At 39.6% G+C, this 16,564-nt stretch overlaps 1 protein-coding gene across 3 annotated transcripts in view; it reads left to right on the top strand.

Annotated features, from left to right (window-relative positions):
• Abcb11 (ATP binding cassette subfamily B member 11) overlaps window positions 1–16,564 on the top strand; it is a 93,041-nt gene that overhangs the window by 30,879 nt on the left and 45,598 nt on the right. For all 3 annotated transcript variants that reach the window (XM_034495608.2, XM_076928862.1, XM_076928861.1), the window contains 5 exons: window positions 1,019–1,152; window positions 4,046–4,217; window positions 5,527–5,651; window positions 10,531–10,705; window positions 15,019–15,132. In XM_034495608.2, coding sequence (XP_034351499.1) covers window positions 1,019–1,152; window positions 4,046–4,217; window positions 5,527–5,651; window positions 10,531–10,705; window positions 15,019–15,132 — 720 coding nt within the window. The remainder of the gene's footprint in view (window positions 1–1,018; window positions 1,153–4,045; window positions 4,218–5,526; window positions 5,652–10,530; window positions 10,706–15,018; window positions 15,133–16,564) is intronic.

Below are 16,564 nucleotides of genomic sequence, written 5' to 3'. Positions count from 1 at the left end.
CCACCCCCAACCCCCCACCACCATGTGTACTCTTTGGTTGGTGGTTTAGTCCCTAGGAGCTTTGGGGGTTCCGGCTGGTTGATATTGTTGTTCTTCTTATGGAGTTCCAAACTCCTTCAGCTCCTTCAGTCCTCTCTTTAACTCCTCCCTTGGTGTCCCTGTGCTCAGTCCAATGTTTGGCTGTGTGCATCCACAACTGAATTGGGGGTAGCCACTAGGAAGTCCCAGATGCCAGGGACCCAAGAGGTTCCCAGGACACAACAGGGAGGACATTAATCAAAATACACAACAAAGAGGAGGTAGAACCTTTAGAGACCATAGATAGTGGGTAGGCACGGGCCCCTGGTTGAGGGATGGGGCCACACACTTACCTACCTCAAAAATATTAATCCAGCATTCCTCCTGTCAAAAAAAATTCAGGGACAAAGAGTGGAGCAGAGACTGAAGGAAAGGCTATCCAGAGACTCCCCCACTTAGGGATCCATCCCATCTACAGACACCAAACCCAGTGGCTATTGTTGATGCCAAGAAGCACTTGCTGACACCTGGTATAGCTGTCCCCTGAGAGGCTCTGCCAGAGCCTGACCAAATCATTTCTTGAACACTGTGCACAGATGCCTAGAGGTGTATACACAGAAGAAGGAAGCTGAGAAAGGTTATGCAAAGCAGATGAATATAGATCATTCATTTCCTAGTGTAGGTGCTGTAAACCTGTTTCACTTGATGGAGACAGTGAAACCCAAAAGGTCAAATGACCTGTCTACCTGCCAGAACTGGAGTTAAAGCTAGATCCTTGCCATCCCCACCAATGTCTGGTTACCTCCCCATTAGCAAGGGTGTCAGAGCTCATACCCTAGTGCCCAAAAGAGGAACTTTGTCAACGGCTTCCTTCTTCTTTATAGCTAGTCCCAAACATAACCACAGGAATTATAGTTTTTCAGAAATAGGAGAAAGAGTAGATAAATCTGCTTAACCTGTTTCGTGCTACCGTGCTAAATACACCTTTGTCTGTTTCCAGATAAGGTTGTGGGTAATCACTGGGGCTCGTCAGATAAGGAGAATGAGAAAAATTTACTTTCGGAAAATAATGAGAATGGAAATAGGATGGTTTGACTGCACTTCCGTGGGAGAGCTGAATTCAAGATTCTCTGAGTAAGTAGCAAGGACAACTAGGTTAAGATGTATCATTTAGGTTAAAAAAAAAACCCTCTATGGTTATAAGTTAAGTAACAATTTGATAACAGTTTGATTTTAGTTTCAGTTTGATTTGTTCTGTCTCATAGATTGGCAAGCATAGCTGCCTATGGTTGTCTAGTAGGTGGGAGGCAAGATGATCAGAAGTTTGAGGCTAGTGTTGACTATACAGGGTATTCAAGGCCAGCCTGGGTCACATAACACCTTGGTTTTATAAATAAAAATAAATTAGACTTTCATAGGTATGGCATTTCGTAGATATTAGCTTATACTATAGTTACTAAAAAAAGACAGGGTATTACAATTTTGTGTATAGACCATTGGTCCAAATGTTAGCTGTGACTTATTACAGGAGAGGGTTTAGATATATGATGCTGTTTGACATACGGTGAAACTGAGAGATGGATGAGCCAACCTACACACACATGGAAAAAACACGCTTAGAAGTCATTCTTTTGCTATGTCTATGGAGGTATAGAAAAAAACCAAATTCTAAAAGTAGCTTGAAAAAGTTAAAAACAAAATAAAACAAACAAACAAAAAATTAGCAAGCAACAGATTTAAAGACGGCTTAAAGTAGTTGGACACTCCTGAACTGAACTTGAAGCCCTGCAAAAGTCAATACATGTATTGTGAAGGATATCAGGGAGGCAAGTCTGAGGAATGCTTGGTAAGTTGAGACTGTTAGGTTTGGAATGCACATACCCTCTCTCTTACAACAATGGCAACTAACTTACAACTTGGCAGCCTAACTCCTTTGCTTTCAGGACACACACACACACACCCCTACCTCTACCTCTAAACAATTCTCCTAGCAACCCCGGACTCCCTCCTGTATTGACTATACTTACAGGTCTCTGTACAATGGATAAGTTTCTCCTACCTTAACAACCATCATGTCTGGACAGTTTCTACCCTGTATATCTGTGTATAAACATAGAAGGGCCTGGTGTGCTTTTGAGAACCTGCTCAGTAAATCAAAAGTGTGTCCTTGGGTAAACTTTAGGGAAGATCCTCTATCTTCCATCTTATGCTTACAAATAACTGGGCATGCATAGGGTTAAAGTTAGGTGCATTATAGAAAGAGACATGTCTACTGGGAAAGAATAAGTAGTGCCAAAATCTACCGATAAAAACACCATCCAAACTGTTCCCCCTTAGTAACAAGCCCCTCTTTTCTTTAGAGAACACAAAAATCAAGCCTCAGGCCATGTGACATGGGGCCCTTAAGTACTATGTGGCCTATACAGTCTATACTTTATGCTATCACTTCAGTCTGAATAAAGTTATCTTGCTTCTTTTGCAATTCTATGTGAACTGTTATTTTTAGATCTTTGAATAAGAGGCCAAGAACCCTTGTAGATGCCATCAGCCATTAATGTCAGAGTTTGAGCATCTAGAGCCAGCCCTTGCTTTCCCTCCACTCTCTGTGACCATCAACAGATGCTTAACCCTACTAGAATTCAATAGTTAACCTTTGGGTGATGTCTTTAGTTCCTTCTTGCTATTAAATACCAACCTATCTGCTCCATCCAGACAAGAAATTAAGGGAATGCTCTCAGGTTTATGAATTTAATGCAATTATATTCAACCAATATTCCACAATACTTCTCATCCCTGCACTGAAGCTCTGGAGTACCTTGAAGTACTCCAGAGGTAGGAGGCATAAAATTAGCAAGCAAAGAAGTGATCCAAAGTAACACATCTTGGCATTCATTACACTGGGTACTGTTCTACCTGCTTGCACATAATTACTGAACTGTAATTCCGGCAGGTTCTGCTATTACCATCTTTTTATAGACGAGGAAACTGATACCCAGAAACTTGAATAATTTTCCCAAGAGGAGCTTGTATTCAAATTCAGAGTGTGGTCCCATGTAGGACGGTGGGCTGTGAGAAGCAGCTGGGTGCTTGGTTGAGCATAACCCTGGAACCCCGGACCCTTATTGGATGGCAGGAGTTCGGCTCTGCTCCTGGTCCATGGTTCTTTTCATTTAGCTTCAGCCCTCCACAGCCCCTCCCACAGTAAGGACTATAGCCATCAGTCACCTGGAACAGGCCTCAGGCCCTAGAGAGATTTACATACTAATGAGATGCTTGCTGGCCAGAGGGCAGAGCCAATTAAGCATTCTTCCCCAGGCCCTCTCCACTCTCTCCCTCCCTATTTAACTCAGGTTTGCCCTGAGTTTCACGGGGGTGCACATCCAGATCCAACCACCATCCACCATGACATTAAGCCTGTAAAAACCCATGGACTTTCTCGTGTCACTGGGGCCTCTCCTTGAGGAACCATAGAGAAGGCCTTTAATGAGCCACTGTAGCCACAGCCGCCACACCTTACTTCCTGCCTGGAGGAACTTTCAGCATTCCCAGCCACCCTACCTACAGTCCCAGAGTCTGTGTTCTTAGCCACCAGTCTTTACTGACTATAAATAGAATATGATAAAGATAGATAGATAGATAGATAGATAGATAGATAGATAGATAGATAGATAGATAGATAGATAATCAGACAGATACAGAGAAAGGTATATAAACAGACAGGTAGGCAGACAGAAAGACAGATTAATTTCTTTGCTATGGATGTATAAGGAGGTAATATACATTTTTCCTGGAAAAGATCCAGAGGTTTAGAATCCAAATCAGCGTGCAAAGTTGGGTTAAGACACACACACACAGCTAACTATAGGGATTGAGGTTTGTATCTTCCCAAGGTGTGAGAAATTCTGAAAGGTGTGAGACAGAGTCCTCACTTCTCATTAAGGAGTGACAGCAGAACAGAAGCATATGAGAAAGAGAAAGTGAACTGACAGAATTCAGTTATATTGATCTACACCTCTCTTATTTCTAGTGATATTAATAAAATCAATGAAGCCATTGCTGACCAGTTGGCCCTCTTCCTTCAGCGCCTGTCGACAGCGATGTCTGGGTTCCTTTTAGGGTTCTACAGGGGTTGGAAACTAACCTTGGTGATTCTTGCTGTCAGCCCTCTCATTGGGATTGGGGCAGCCATCATAGGTCTGGTAAGAATGTTTTGTTTTGTTTTTTTAACTTTGTTTCATGGTAAGATGTACATTTACACCCACAAAAAGCCAAAACACGATGCTTGGATGCCTTCCCCAAGTGTAGTCAATATGATTATCATTGTATTGATTTCTAATGTTTGATTTCTCCTCAGTATCAAATAATGCTCCCATTATTAAGTAATGTGGCCCTCTAATAAAGGTGATATCACCCATAATTCTTGAATATCCTTACTACTGTGCAAAATGTATACATTTCAGGAATAAATTAGATAGAGATGGGATAAAAGCTGTAATGCCATCCATTGAACTTGAACATGAATCACGGTGTAAGGGAAAACAGCTTTTTAATTTACAGATTTTATAAAATGTAGTCTGAGTAAATGATAAAAATATTGTTGAAGCTATTTTTATTTATTTTATATTTATAAACTAATATTTTGCTAGTAACAGTTCTACTAAAGGTCTAGAAAAAAACCTGTTAGAATACACACTCTTATCATCTGAGTACTATATGTATCTTAGATTTCTGAGTTAAGTATATTGACAATATTGACTTCCTCCCTTTTTTCTTATTGTTGTTGTTGGTTGATTTTGCTTCTGATGGGCTTTCATTTATTTCAGACTGGCTATACTCTCATATAGCTGGGGCTAACTCTGAATCCCAGTTTCTCTTGCATGTGCTGTGATCCCAAGCATGTCACCATGTCCAGCTACTTTTGACTAGGACTCAGTCCAAAACCAGTTTTAGAAAAGTGACTTACAAAAAAATTACTGAACACAGTTGTCTTTTTCTTTTGTAAAAATTAAAAATGTAGTAAACCCCTTATGTTTGAGTCAGAATATTTACCTGATGGCTTCTCCTTTGGAATTCCCTTTGCAATGCTGTGTCTGTGTATCCTGGTCCTTGTTCTCCATCTATACTCTAACCAACCATGTGCCTACATAGGCCTCCAGTTCTTTCCTCTGACGTTTGTAAATTCTGCAATGGTTTCTTTTTAATAGCGAAGGAATATATCATAGTTTGACTTAAGGACCCCATTAGCACAACAGCTGAAACATTAGTATTACCAGATTTGAGGGTACTTAACTCTATGAGAACATTTTCATTGAGATAGACTTTAATCTCATTTTAACCCAAATCCAAGCACACATGGATGATGTTTAACTCAAGCTTATCTTGGACCAGTTTTTTTTCTCTGGTTACAGTGAAACACCTTGTGTTTTGTTGAACCATGCCACCTGTTGATTTCTTTAAATGAATCACTGATTGACCGGCCAACTCCCTTTTTATTCCTTTGGATTTTAGAGTGTGGCCAAGTTCACAGAGCTTGAGTTGAAAGCTTATGCCAAGGCGGGATCTATTGCTGATGAAGTCCTTTCATCTATTCGAACAGTGGCTGCTTTTGGTGGTGAGAATAAAGAGGTTGAAAGGTTGGTTATTTTGAGTGCCTATTGCTTTCCTGAATTTCATGAATCAATACAGTACCCTGACTTTTTTTTTTTTTCATTTTGTACAAAGTGGCAGATCCACTATGATTTAGAGCAATGGCGGGGGGAAGTGGGGGGGAGATCCGGGGGGAGTTGTTCAAGAGGTATTGATGGGCAGAGTGCTACAAAAGGTCTAAAGCAATGTTTTGGGGCTTTGGTTTACCTTGTAGATCTTGCTATATAGACCAGGGTGGTCTTGAGCTCATGGTCTCCTGCCCCAGTCACCCAAGTGCTGGAATGAAAGGTATGAGCTACCTTGCTTAGTACCTGGAGATGAGCTTTAGAGAGCTGAATAGGCAAGAAACTTCTTTCAAATGCTGATGATATAAAAGCATACATATTATATACCTCATGTCAACCTTCAGCAGCATTTTCTGCCATTAAAGACAATCTACTGCATTAGTAAGTATGTCTATATGCTTAACAGACAAAAGACTACACAGACAGCACAGAAATGCAGCAGACATAAAAAACTCAGTAAAAGTAAATAAATGATACTACATCACATTAAAAAACTCCCAACGGAAACAGCTCATAGAAAAGACAACCATCAGAAAGGGAGAAGCTACATGCAAACTATGTATCTGACAAGGGATAGCTATAGAGAGTATGTAAGGAACTCTTAAAAGCTTACTAGTAAGATAATGATTAACCCAACCTGAAAATGAGCAATAGGGTTAAGTAAACAGTTTGCAAAAGAAGACACACAGTCAAGTCTATTAGAATAGCTTCATCATGGTGACTAGTTGCCAGGGAAATGCAACTCAAAACCAGCATGTAGTACTAACTCATCCTAGTAAGACTAGCTGTTGGCAACAATGGATGATGCTCTATAACCTATGCAAATAATCTGAAGGAGGATCAGGGTTCAAGAGTTAGAAGCCATCCCAAGTGTCATGACAAATATCATTGGAGTAGTGTTACTTTTGAAATTCACAATGATTGACATTATAATTAGAAAAAAGATTAAAGACACCTGTAGGATATTTGGCATAATCCTAACACCTCTCTGGGTGTGTAAACTTTGCATAATGAGATTATGAATTTAAAGAATGCCATTCTGTTGAGCTTTGATGCTGCAGATAATGCCAATAAAATTATCCATGGCCTGAGGTCAGTACTTCCATTTTGGTCAAACCTCAGGAAACGCATATATAGCTTGATCCGGCTAGCCCTTCTTGTCCTGAAAATACTTTTATTCCTGCCCATTATGTTAAAGCTTGTCTGTAACTATATCAATAGGCTGGCAGCCAAAGTACATGACTTGAAACTGATAATGGACCCCCAGACAGAGTTATTAATTTAACAGGCTGGCAAGCCAAGGATGGGTAAGATTCTGCACAGAGCCTTACCAACCTAAGACACAAGTGCATTGCTTTTGATAATGCATATTCCATGACAGGTAAGGAAGGTATTCTTGTCAGAATGACTTAAGACAGGCTCAGTCTTGTTAATGAAATAAAAAAGGGAGAGAGATGGAGAGCCTTTGGGGCTGCTTTGCAAGAATCTGGCTAAAGACAAGGAAATGGGCTGCTTGGCAGGAATACGACATTGGCCAAGGACAAGGAAGCAGGCTTCAGGCAGGAATATGACATTAGGCTAGAACAAAGTAGTAATTTCAGGTAGAAATCTAAATCTTAGGCTAGAACAAAGAAGTAACCTCAGGCAGGAATCTAAATATTAGGCTAGAACAAAGAAGTAATTTCAGACAGGAATCTAAATTTTAGGCTAGAACAAGAAAGTAGGCTTCAGACATGAAAATGACCTTGGGCTAGGACAGGGAAGTAGGCTCAGATACTTTGGTCATCCTGATAAGCCTTTAGAAACAATGATCATGGGAGTGTTCACGTAATTGGGTTTAATGCCTTGCCTTTTCTTTGACTATTTGTGTTTATTATTTTTCTTGTTCCTTGACTATTTGCATCTATTATATTGCTAGACCCTCAACCTAGAACTGACCTTAATACATGCATGTAATCAAAATGGTATAAAAGCATAAAGGAAGAGGGGGTATAGGATAGGGGGTTCTAGGGAGGGGAAATGGAGAAAGGGAATGACATCTGTATTGTAAATAAATAAAATATCCAATAAAAAAAAAGAATAGCTGTTGGCAAATGGCCAACAAGGATAAGGCGGAACCCTTGCACACTATTGGTAGGCATGCAAATGAATAGATCTATTATGTAAAACACCTAAAAAGTTCCTCAATAAATTAAAATAAGAACAATCATGTGATTGCAGAATCCTATTCCTGGGGACATACCCAAAGGAAATGAAACCACTCTATATAGTAGGCATCTGCACCCTTGTGTTTGCTGTAGTGCTGTTTATAAGAGAGCTAAGGAATAGAGATGACATTAGTGTCTGTTAATTGATCAATAGATTGGAATACAATACAATTTGATCATAAAAGGAACAAAATTTTGTTATTTGTAACAATGTGAGTAGTTGAACAAAATAAGGGTTAGGAAGATCTACACAATTGCACTTATATGTGAGGAATCTACAAATGTCCTAACCTCTATGATGATAACATAGAGATTAAGAGTAGAGTGATGGCTACCAGAGACTACACAGAGCAGCAGGGAGAGATGGGCAGAGAAAGGGTAACCAAAGGATTTGAAGTTATGGTCGGTCAGGACAAAGTTCTGATATGCTAATACTACACGGTACAACTATAGATAGCAATGTGCTGCATATTTCAAAAAGCAAAGAAGGATTTTGAAAGTTTGTATTGGGCGTTTTTGTTTTTTCACTAGGTAGCCCAGGCTGACTTTGACTTGCTAGGTAGCTAAGGCTGTTCCTAAACTTGGAATCTTCCCACCTCTGACTCCCTAGGTCTAGAATCACTGGTTTGCTCCCACATCCAGTTGATAAATGATTGAGACAATTCATCTATCTATCTATCTATCTATCTATCTATCTATCTATCTATCATCTATCTATCATCTATCTATCCATCTATTCTGATTTAAACAATATACAATGTGTACATTTATCAAAGATCACATTTTATTCCATCACTATATATATGATGTTTCGTTTTTATGTATTAGTAAAAAAAATTTAATTTAATTTAATTTACAACTTCAAAGACTAAAGGGACCTGACTCATGTCTGTCATCCCACACAGGAAATTGTGTGGCATCTATTAAAATTGGTTGTTCATCTATTGTGCCAAAAAAAAGGAAGAAAAGAAAGAAAGAAGGAAGGAAGGAAAGAAAGAAAAAGAAAAAGGAGAGAAAAGGAAGGAAGGGATAACATGATTCAAATGCAATTCCATTTTTTTTTTCAATTTTTAAGATTACATTTTATTTATTTTATGGGAAAAGGGGAGGACTGCATGCTCAGGACAGTGTGATGATCAGAGGACAACTTGCAGGAGTCAGATCTCTTCTTCCACTATGTGGGTCCTAGAGGTCAGACTTGAGTCCTTGGACTTGGTGCCTTTACTCACTGGGTTGTCTTGACAGCCCCCATAACATTTCTTTGATTGAACATTTTAAAATTGAACATTTAATTGAATATTTTGTGAAGCTACTGTGTTGTTATATATACGCTTAATAACTTTTATAAATTTTCATTTAAGCAAACAAAATTTAACACCAGTAAATTATGATAAATCACTCTAGAGACTGATTTTTAGTAAAAGTAAAAACTTAATTTGCAAAAATGATTCAGTTGTCAAAACTATGATTTTATATCAGGGCAGCGGTGGTGCACACCTTTAATTCCAGTACTTGGGTGACAGAGGAGGAAGTCTCATGAGTTTGAGACCAGCCTTGACTATACAGCAAGTAGCTAGATATCCAAGGCTATACAGAGAAACCCTGTTTTGGAAAAAAGAAAGAAAGAAAGGAAGGAAGGAAGGAAGGAAGGAAGGAAGGAAGGAAGGAAGAAAAAATGCATTTATTTTTGTAATTTAGTTAATATTTTTTGAGCTTTTTGGTTGGTTGGTTGGTTGGATGGTTGGTTGTTTGGTTTTAACACAGTCTCACTATGTGGTCTTCATTGGCCTGGAATTCACCATGCTGACTAGTTTAATCTGTTGGTTTGGAGATAATTGCCTTACTTTCTGACGGAAAACATGATATACCTTCCAAGAAAACCTTTCCAACATAATTTTAATAGCTCCCAAACAAATGCATTTGTTAAAAATTGTTTTCTCTTGGGGCCACAGTTACCCCACTGTTTCTCTCATCCAAGCTGCAACCAACTTCAGAGGCTTTGTTTGGGGGATTGACTATAATCACTGAATGATATTCTTCATCGTGAATGCAGACACAGACACACACAGACAGGCAGACACACAGACACACAGACATACCCACAGGCTCTCTCTCTCTCTCATACACACACACACACACACACACACACACACACACACACACCATACCCACAGGCTCTCTCTTCCTCTCTCTTCCACTCTCTCTATGTCTTTTTCTCTTGCACACACACACACACACACACACACACACACAGAGTCATACCCTACCCACAGGCTCTCTCATCCTCTCTCTTTTCTGTGCTCTCTCTCTCTCTCTCTCTCTCTCTCTGTCTCTCTGTCTCTCTCATGCACACACACACGCACACACACACACACAAACACACATAAAAACACACAGAGAGACAGACATACCCACACGCTCTCTCTCTCTCTCTCTCTCTCTCTCTCTCTCTCTCTCTCTCTCTCTCTCTCTCACACACACACACACACACACAGATATACCCACAGGCACACTCACACTCTTACACACTCACATTAAATGTTATGCCTTGAGCTGCTCAGCCTGGCATCGAGCCAACCCTTTTCTGTTTACAGGTATGAGAAAAATCTTGTGTATGCCCAGCGCTGGGGAACTTGGAAAGGAATGGTGATGGGCTTCTTCACTGGGTACATGTGGTGTCTCATTTTCTTCTGTTATGCACTGGCCTTCTGGTATGGCTCCACACTTGTCCTGGATGAAGAAGAGTATACACCAGGGACACTGGTCCAGGTACTTTGCTCTTGTTCCCTATATATAGTCTTTCTTGCTAGCTTGTCAGAAAAGTCATCATAGTAGCCCTGAGGATTAATGCCCTTAATGTCTTAGGGAAGAAAGCCTCAGTAGTTTGCTGATGTCCATTTGCAGGGCCAATGATATTAGGACACTTTAGTGAAAAGTTGAACCTGTGGGCTTTTAGCAATTTAACGATTGTCAATTAACTAAAAATTTTACAGCTGTACAGTAATGATCCTCCAGCTGATCCCAAAAGAAATTATACCATAAAAATGGGAAGTCATTGACCCCTCAGCTAAAGATGAATAAGTCATAATAGTGAAGTTAGTAATAGTGCAAGATATGCAATGTCTTCGACTAAAGAAGTGATACAAGCACATTTCACAATTCATTTGTGGGATGTTATGACACTACGGACGTTATAGCCACTTTAATTTGCAGTGTTCTTTGAGTTATTCACTCCATAAGCATTTACCTGGCATTTGCTATGTGCCAGATCCATTCAAAGCACAGTGGACAAAAACCAATGACAGCAGCAGCAACAACAACAACACTTTTTTCATTTGCTGTGGTGCTGGAAATTGCATCATAGCAGATTTTTAAATAAAATAAAATGTTGCAGCTGAAGATTATTGATGAAACAGGCACTAGCTTTAACAATGAAAAGTACCAGGAGTTCATTACATGAAAGTTTATCCTTCAAAAATCCACTGTTTATTACAAACATAGCTCTAAGGGAACCGGGAGAGCTTGTGCATTGTCAATAGGAATGATCACCTAATACATGCCATTCTGAGCAAGATAAGGAAGCAACAGGATGGCTTTAAGTCATCTTTGTCGTTGATGGATGGAGAGCTGGCATAGCTTTGGATTTTGTTTAAAAATACTGAATGTGATAACGCATGTTCAGGTGTTATGTAGATTTTGAAAGATAGTATGGAAAGTGTTAATGGTATCATGACCTACCAATTGTCTCTTCAACTTAGATCTAATTTCGCACATTGAAAAAGTTAAAGTATTGTAGGTCTGTGTTCCGCACCCCTTTTTGAGTCCCCTTCGCCCGCGAAAGAGACACGTGAGGCAGTGTTCGGGTGGTTACTACAGCAAGGCTTTATTCTTGTATCAGCAGAATCGGAAAAGACCCAAAGCCCGGGAAAGGCACTGCTATATGTACCCTAGAGTGGCGTGTTCACTTCTGATTGGCTGTTCACTCATCACCCCATATTACGCCCCGGGATGGGCAGTGACTTTGACGAGCTTTTGCCTTTTGCACCTGCGCAGTTAGTTGTTTACTTGTGGGAGCACAGGATGCCCGAGCCATCTTGTAATGGCGAATGTTGTCACGCTTACTGCGGCTCCTAACAGGTCTGATATCTGACTATGAAGTTCTTTCTTTCTCCTTATCGATGTAATTGCTTCTAAAAGCTTTAGACATCGGTGCTGGCGAGATAGCTCTGCTAAGCAAAAAAACCTGAGTTCGAGTCCCAAGACTCAAAAGGGAGACGGTAACTGATTCAGGCAGGTCCTCCTTTCACCTTAACCCCTGCATGTCAGCACACAAGCTCCCGCTAATAAACAAACAAAAAATGTAATGAAAATAATTTAAAAGCTGTATACATTTACCCATCAAGGGTGTCAGTAGCTGAAGTTAGCTTCGGCTGTTCATTCTGTAGAAATGCTTTCACTGTGCAAAATTGTTCTTTTATTCCGTGCCTATGAGAAGAAAGAGGGGTTTATGAATAAAAGTTCAGAGGAGAAATGAATTGGTAAATTGAAAGTTAAATGATACACAATTCCAATAGAAAGCTCGGAGTAAAAATATCTGCATCATAGCTTCGGTTGTTAACTTTATGCACTTGGAAAAGGACCCTCAGTTGAGAAATTACCTTCATCAGATTGGCCTGTGGGTATGTGTAGGGCATGGTTTTGATCCAGGGTTTTGATTGCTGATTGACATCAGAGGGCACAGCCCACTGTGGGTGGTGCCATACTTAGACAGATGGTCCTGGGTTATAGAACAAAGTAAGCTAAGTAAGTCTAGGGAACAAGCCAATGGAAAACAAATGGTTCCTCTGTGGTCTCTGCTTCAATTCTTTAGGTTCCTGGCCCAGCTTCCCTCAATAATAGACTGTGACTTATAAGCTGAGTAAACTCTTTCCTTTTCAGATTGTTTTTGGTCATGATGTTTGTCACAACAAGAAGAAGTCAAACTAGAACACCTTAGTAACTGTCTTAGTTACTTTTCTATTGCCATGAAGTGGCAGCATGACTAAGGCAACTTTTGAAACCTCAAAGCCCACTACCAGTGACACACCTCTTCCAACAAGACCACACCTCCTAATCCTTCCTAAACAGTTCTACCAACTGTTGGAAGCATTCAAATATATGAGCCTATTAGGCCCATTCTCATCCCAACACCATAGCAACTAGATTCTACTTTTATGGTTCTCGTTTTTTAAGTTTCCTGGGGATTCAACCATGAGACCATCTATCATGTTATGTTCAGCCTGCCACCCACATTTTATAAGTAGCCAAAGAAAGCTATGAACATGGGCCAACAAAATTTCTAAATTTACTTAAAATATTGAGATTTTGAGGGGCACTTCTTTGTTTTGTAACTCGATTGTATAGACTTTGAAGTTGACAACATTGTTTGAATATACCTGCTAGATCTTCTCTGAGGAGTTTGTCATTTTGTGGTTTTTAAAGTACTTACTGTGTGTGGACATAGCATACTGTGTGTCTCTAATGTTTTAGTCATCAATTATAATCCTCTTATTCTCAGCTTCTTGCTATAATGAGCTGCTTACACATTGCCTGGATAAGTGCTGCTTCTTTGTTAAGACTCTCTTAAATGATAATCTCTCTCTCTCTCTCTCTCTCTCTCTCTCTCTCTCTCTCTCGTGTGTGTGTGTGTGTGTGTTCTTGGTTATATTTCTACACAGCAATTATGAAAGCTGAGTACTCTTGAGTTTCTTGAGTTGAGTTCAATGTTTTAAGCCACTAATCTAATTAACAATCAAATTAATCTAGCACATATTGTGGTGCACAAAATTATTATGAGTGCTTTGGGTGTAAATGAGAAGCAGCTCACATAGATTGCTGTAATTAGTATCACTTGTGTACAGATAAAAACTTGCTTTCTGGTCTATTAGGGAAAGATGAAGAGGAACTGAATGAAATCTTGGGTTTTTATTTACATTTCAGGTTTCAGTAATAAAGAATAATGGCAGTAATAGAAAGCAATATTCCCTCGGTGCATATAAGGCATCAGGCACTGAGCAAGGTGTTTAATGTAATTACCATAAATAATATGTATTACTTAATTCTGCGATTGGTGCCATGATTCTACTACTACAAAAATGAAAGGCAGCCATGAGGTTAATTAATATGTGCTAGGGGGCATCAAGTATGACTCGAGCTCAGGTCTCAGTGACTTAGGACTGTCCCATTAGTGGGCTTTCCTGCCTCCAGTTCTATGTAGTAAGAGATACAAATCATAACTCCCTAGAAGGGTGACCCATGCATTAGTTTCTTCTTACCTTCCTATGCACAAGGATAAGCTATGGTATTTCTGGTGAGACCATCTTGCCTGGGATGTGTGCCATCTACTGCAATCATATTGGACATGAGTCTGTCTACTCTCACTTCTGGCTTCTCTAAGAACCTCCATAGAGAAAATTGCTTGCGGCAATAGCTTTTATATAAAGCCAGGCTAAGCCAAGGTTTGACCCCTGGTCTTCAATTGAAGACTCCAGTGACTCAGTAAAAGAGTCACTGGTGTAAATATATTACTTATCCATTTTTTGTCATAAATACACTTTTACTGGGACATAGCCATGGTCATTCATTTATTTATACATTGCTACACTTGCTTGTGTACCATGTGGTCTGTGTACACATGGATTCAAAACCCATATGGCCTGAGTTATTTACTAGTGGGCTTTTATAGAATGTGTTTGCTGGGCTCAGATCTAGGGCACAGTAAGACTTAGGAGGTCGCTGGAGAGGGTGGTCTTAAAAAAGCTTAGCCAAGATCTGCTGTTATCTGCCTGTTTGTATCACTCACTCAGTTCTTCCACTCTGTAGAAGGGGAAAAGAATGGTATTTTAAAGTATAACTATGGAGAAATGCTTTACAAAGCAAAACAAATTCTATATATTTCTGAAAGCCCTTAAACTACTTAACTTTTAAAATATTTCTGAGAAATCTTAAGAATTCATCCGGATATTCCAATCATAAATGTCATTGTCTACAAACTGGCAAAAATGTATGCAAATTATGAGCTGGCTTTTTGTTTTTGTTTTCAGATTTTCCTCTGTGTCATAGTAGCAGCTATGAATATTGGCCAAGCATCTTCTTGCTTGGAAACCTTCTCCACTGGGTGTTCAGCAGCTACCAGCATTTTTCAAACAATAGACAGGGTACGTAAAAGTCAAAGGAAATAGTTAATGCGGTATGTACTTGAATGGGTCCTAATAGCTGGGGCACTTTATGTTCCTGCTGTCATACTTATACTGGGAGATGCCCATTAAAAAAAAAAATTTCTTTGAGACAGGGTCTCACCATGTTGTCCTGGCTAGTCTGGTACTCACTACATAGACCTGGCCCTGAGATCCACCTGCCTCTGGAGTGTGTGTGTGTGTGTCGGGATTAAAGGCATGCACTACCACATACAGCAGAAAATAAACATCTAAAGATAACATCAGACAGTACTAAATCCAATAAAAGAGATAAAATAGGTGTGACAATGTGGTATGACTGGCTAGTGGGAGGAGTCTTTAATGGGGGACATGGGAAGTAAGAACAAAAAAAGGAATTCCTGGTTGAGAAACATCTAGATTGAGAAAGAGCTTGATGGACTCAAGGAGTTAAGAAAGTCCAATGGGTATGAACTAAGTCAGCCAGGGCAAAGGCTGGAGGAATGGGAAAAGACTTATGGTCATGCCTATGAGCTCGGATGGTCTTCTAGCAGGAAGTCTCTTTAAATTTATAAAGGACCTTGGTATCCCTGGGTGAATGTTATTGGTTAATTTATAGACATACATTGAAAATCCTGTCAGGTAACCACAGACCAAGAACAGAAGGGGGAAGATAGGACTCTGTTGTTTTTTCTCTTTTATATAAAGCCAGGCTAAGCCAAGGTTTGACCCCTGGTCTTCAATTGAAGACTCCAGTGACTCAGTAAAAGAGTCACTGGTGTAAATATATTCCTTATCCATTTTTTTCATAAATACACTTTTACTGGGACATAGCCATAGACCATAGACCAAGAGCCATGGGTCACCTGAACTATGAGTGGATTTTTTGTTGTTGTTGTTATTGTTGGTTTTGGCTACAATAAGATTGTTATTTACTCGAGGAAACTGTTTTGTGTTGTGAGTTCCATGACCAACATATTCTAATATGTTGATATTTTCCCTTTGAAAAAGATTTGTTTTATTTTTGTTTTTTTATTGTGTGTTTGTATATGTGTCTGTCTGTCTGTGCATATGCATGCAAGTCAGAAATGTTAAAGACTTCATGAGTCTCCCATTGTGGGAGCTGGGGTCTGAATTTGGGTCCTCTGAAGAGCAAGTAATGACTGAGCCATCGCTCCAGCCTTTTGATCTTTTCTTTTAAACAATTATTTATTTATTTTATGTGTATGACTACCCTATAGTTATCTTCAGACACACCAAAAGAGGGCATCAGATCCCATCACAGATGGTTGTGAGCCACCATGTAACCACATGGTGGGAATTGAACTTGGGACTTCTGGAAGAATAGTCAGTGCTCTTAACCACTGAGCCATCTTTTTTAACCCTTTTGAACTTTTCTAATGTTACCTTCTCCTTAGGACTGTCACAGTCTCAA

The sequence above is a fragment of the Arvicanthis niloticus genome, chromosome 2 (genome assembly GCF_011762505.2).
Source record: "Arvicanthis niloticus isolate mArvNil1 chromosome 2, mArvNil1.pat.X, whole genome shotgun sequence".
NCBI classification, from domain to species: Eukaryota; Metazoa; Chordata; class Mammalia; order Rodentia; family Muridae; genus Arvicanthis; species Arvicanthis niloticus.
The sequence above is the reverse complement of the archived record's forward strand: the minus strand, read 5'-3'. Positions and strand labels throughout refer to the sequence as shown.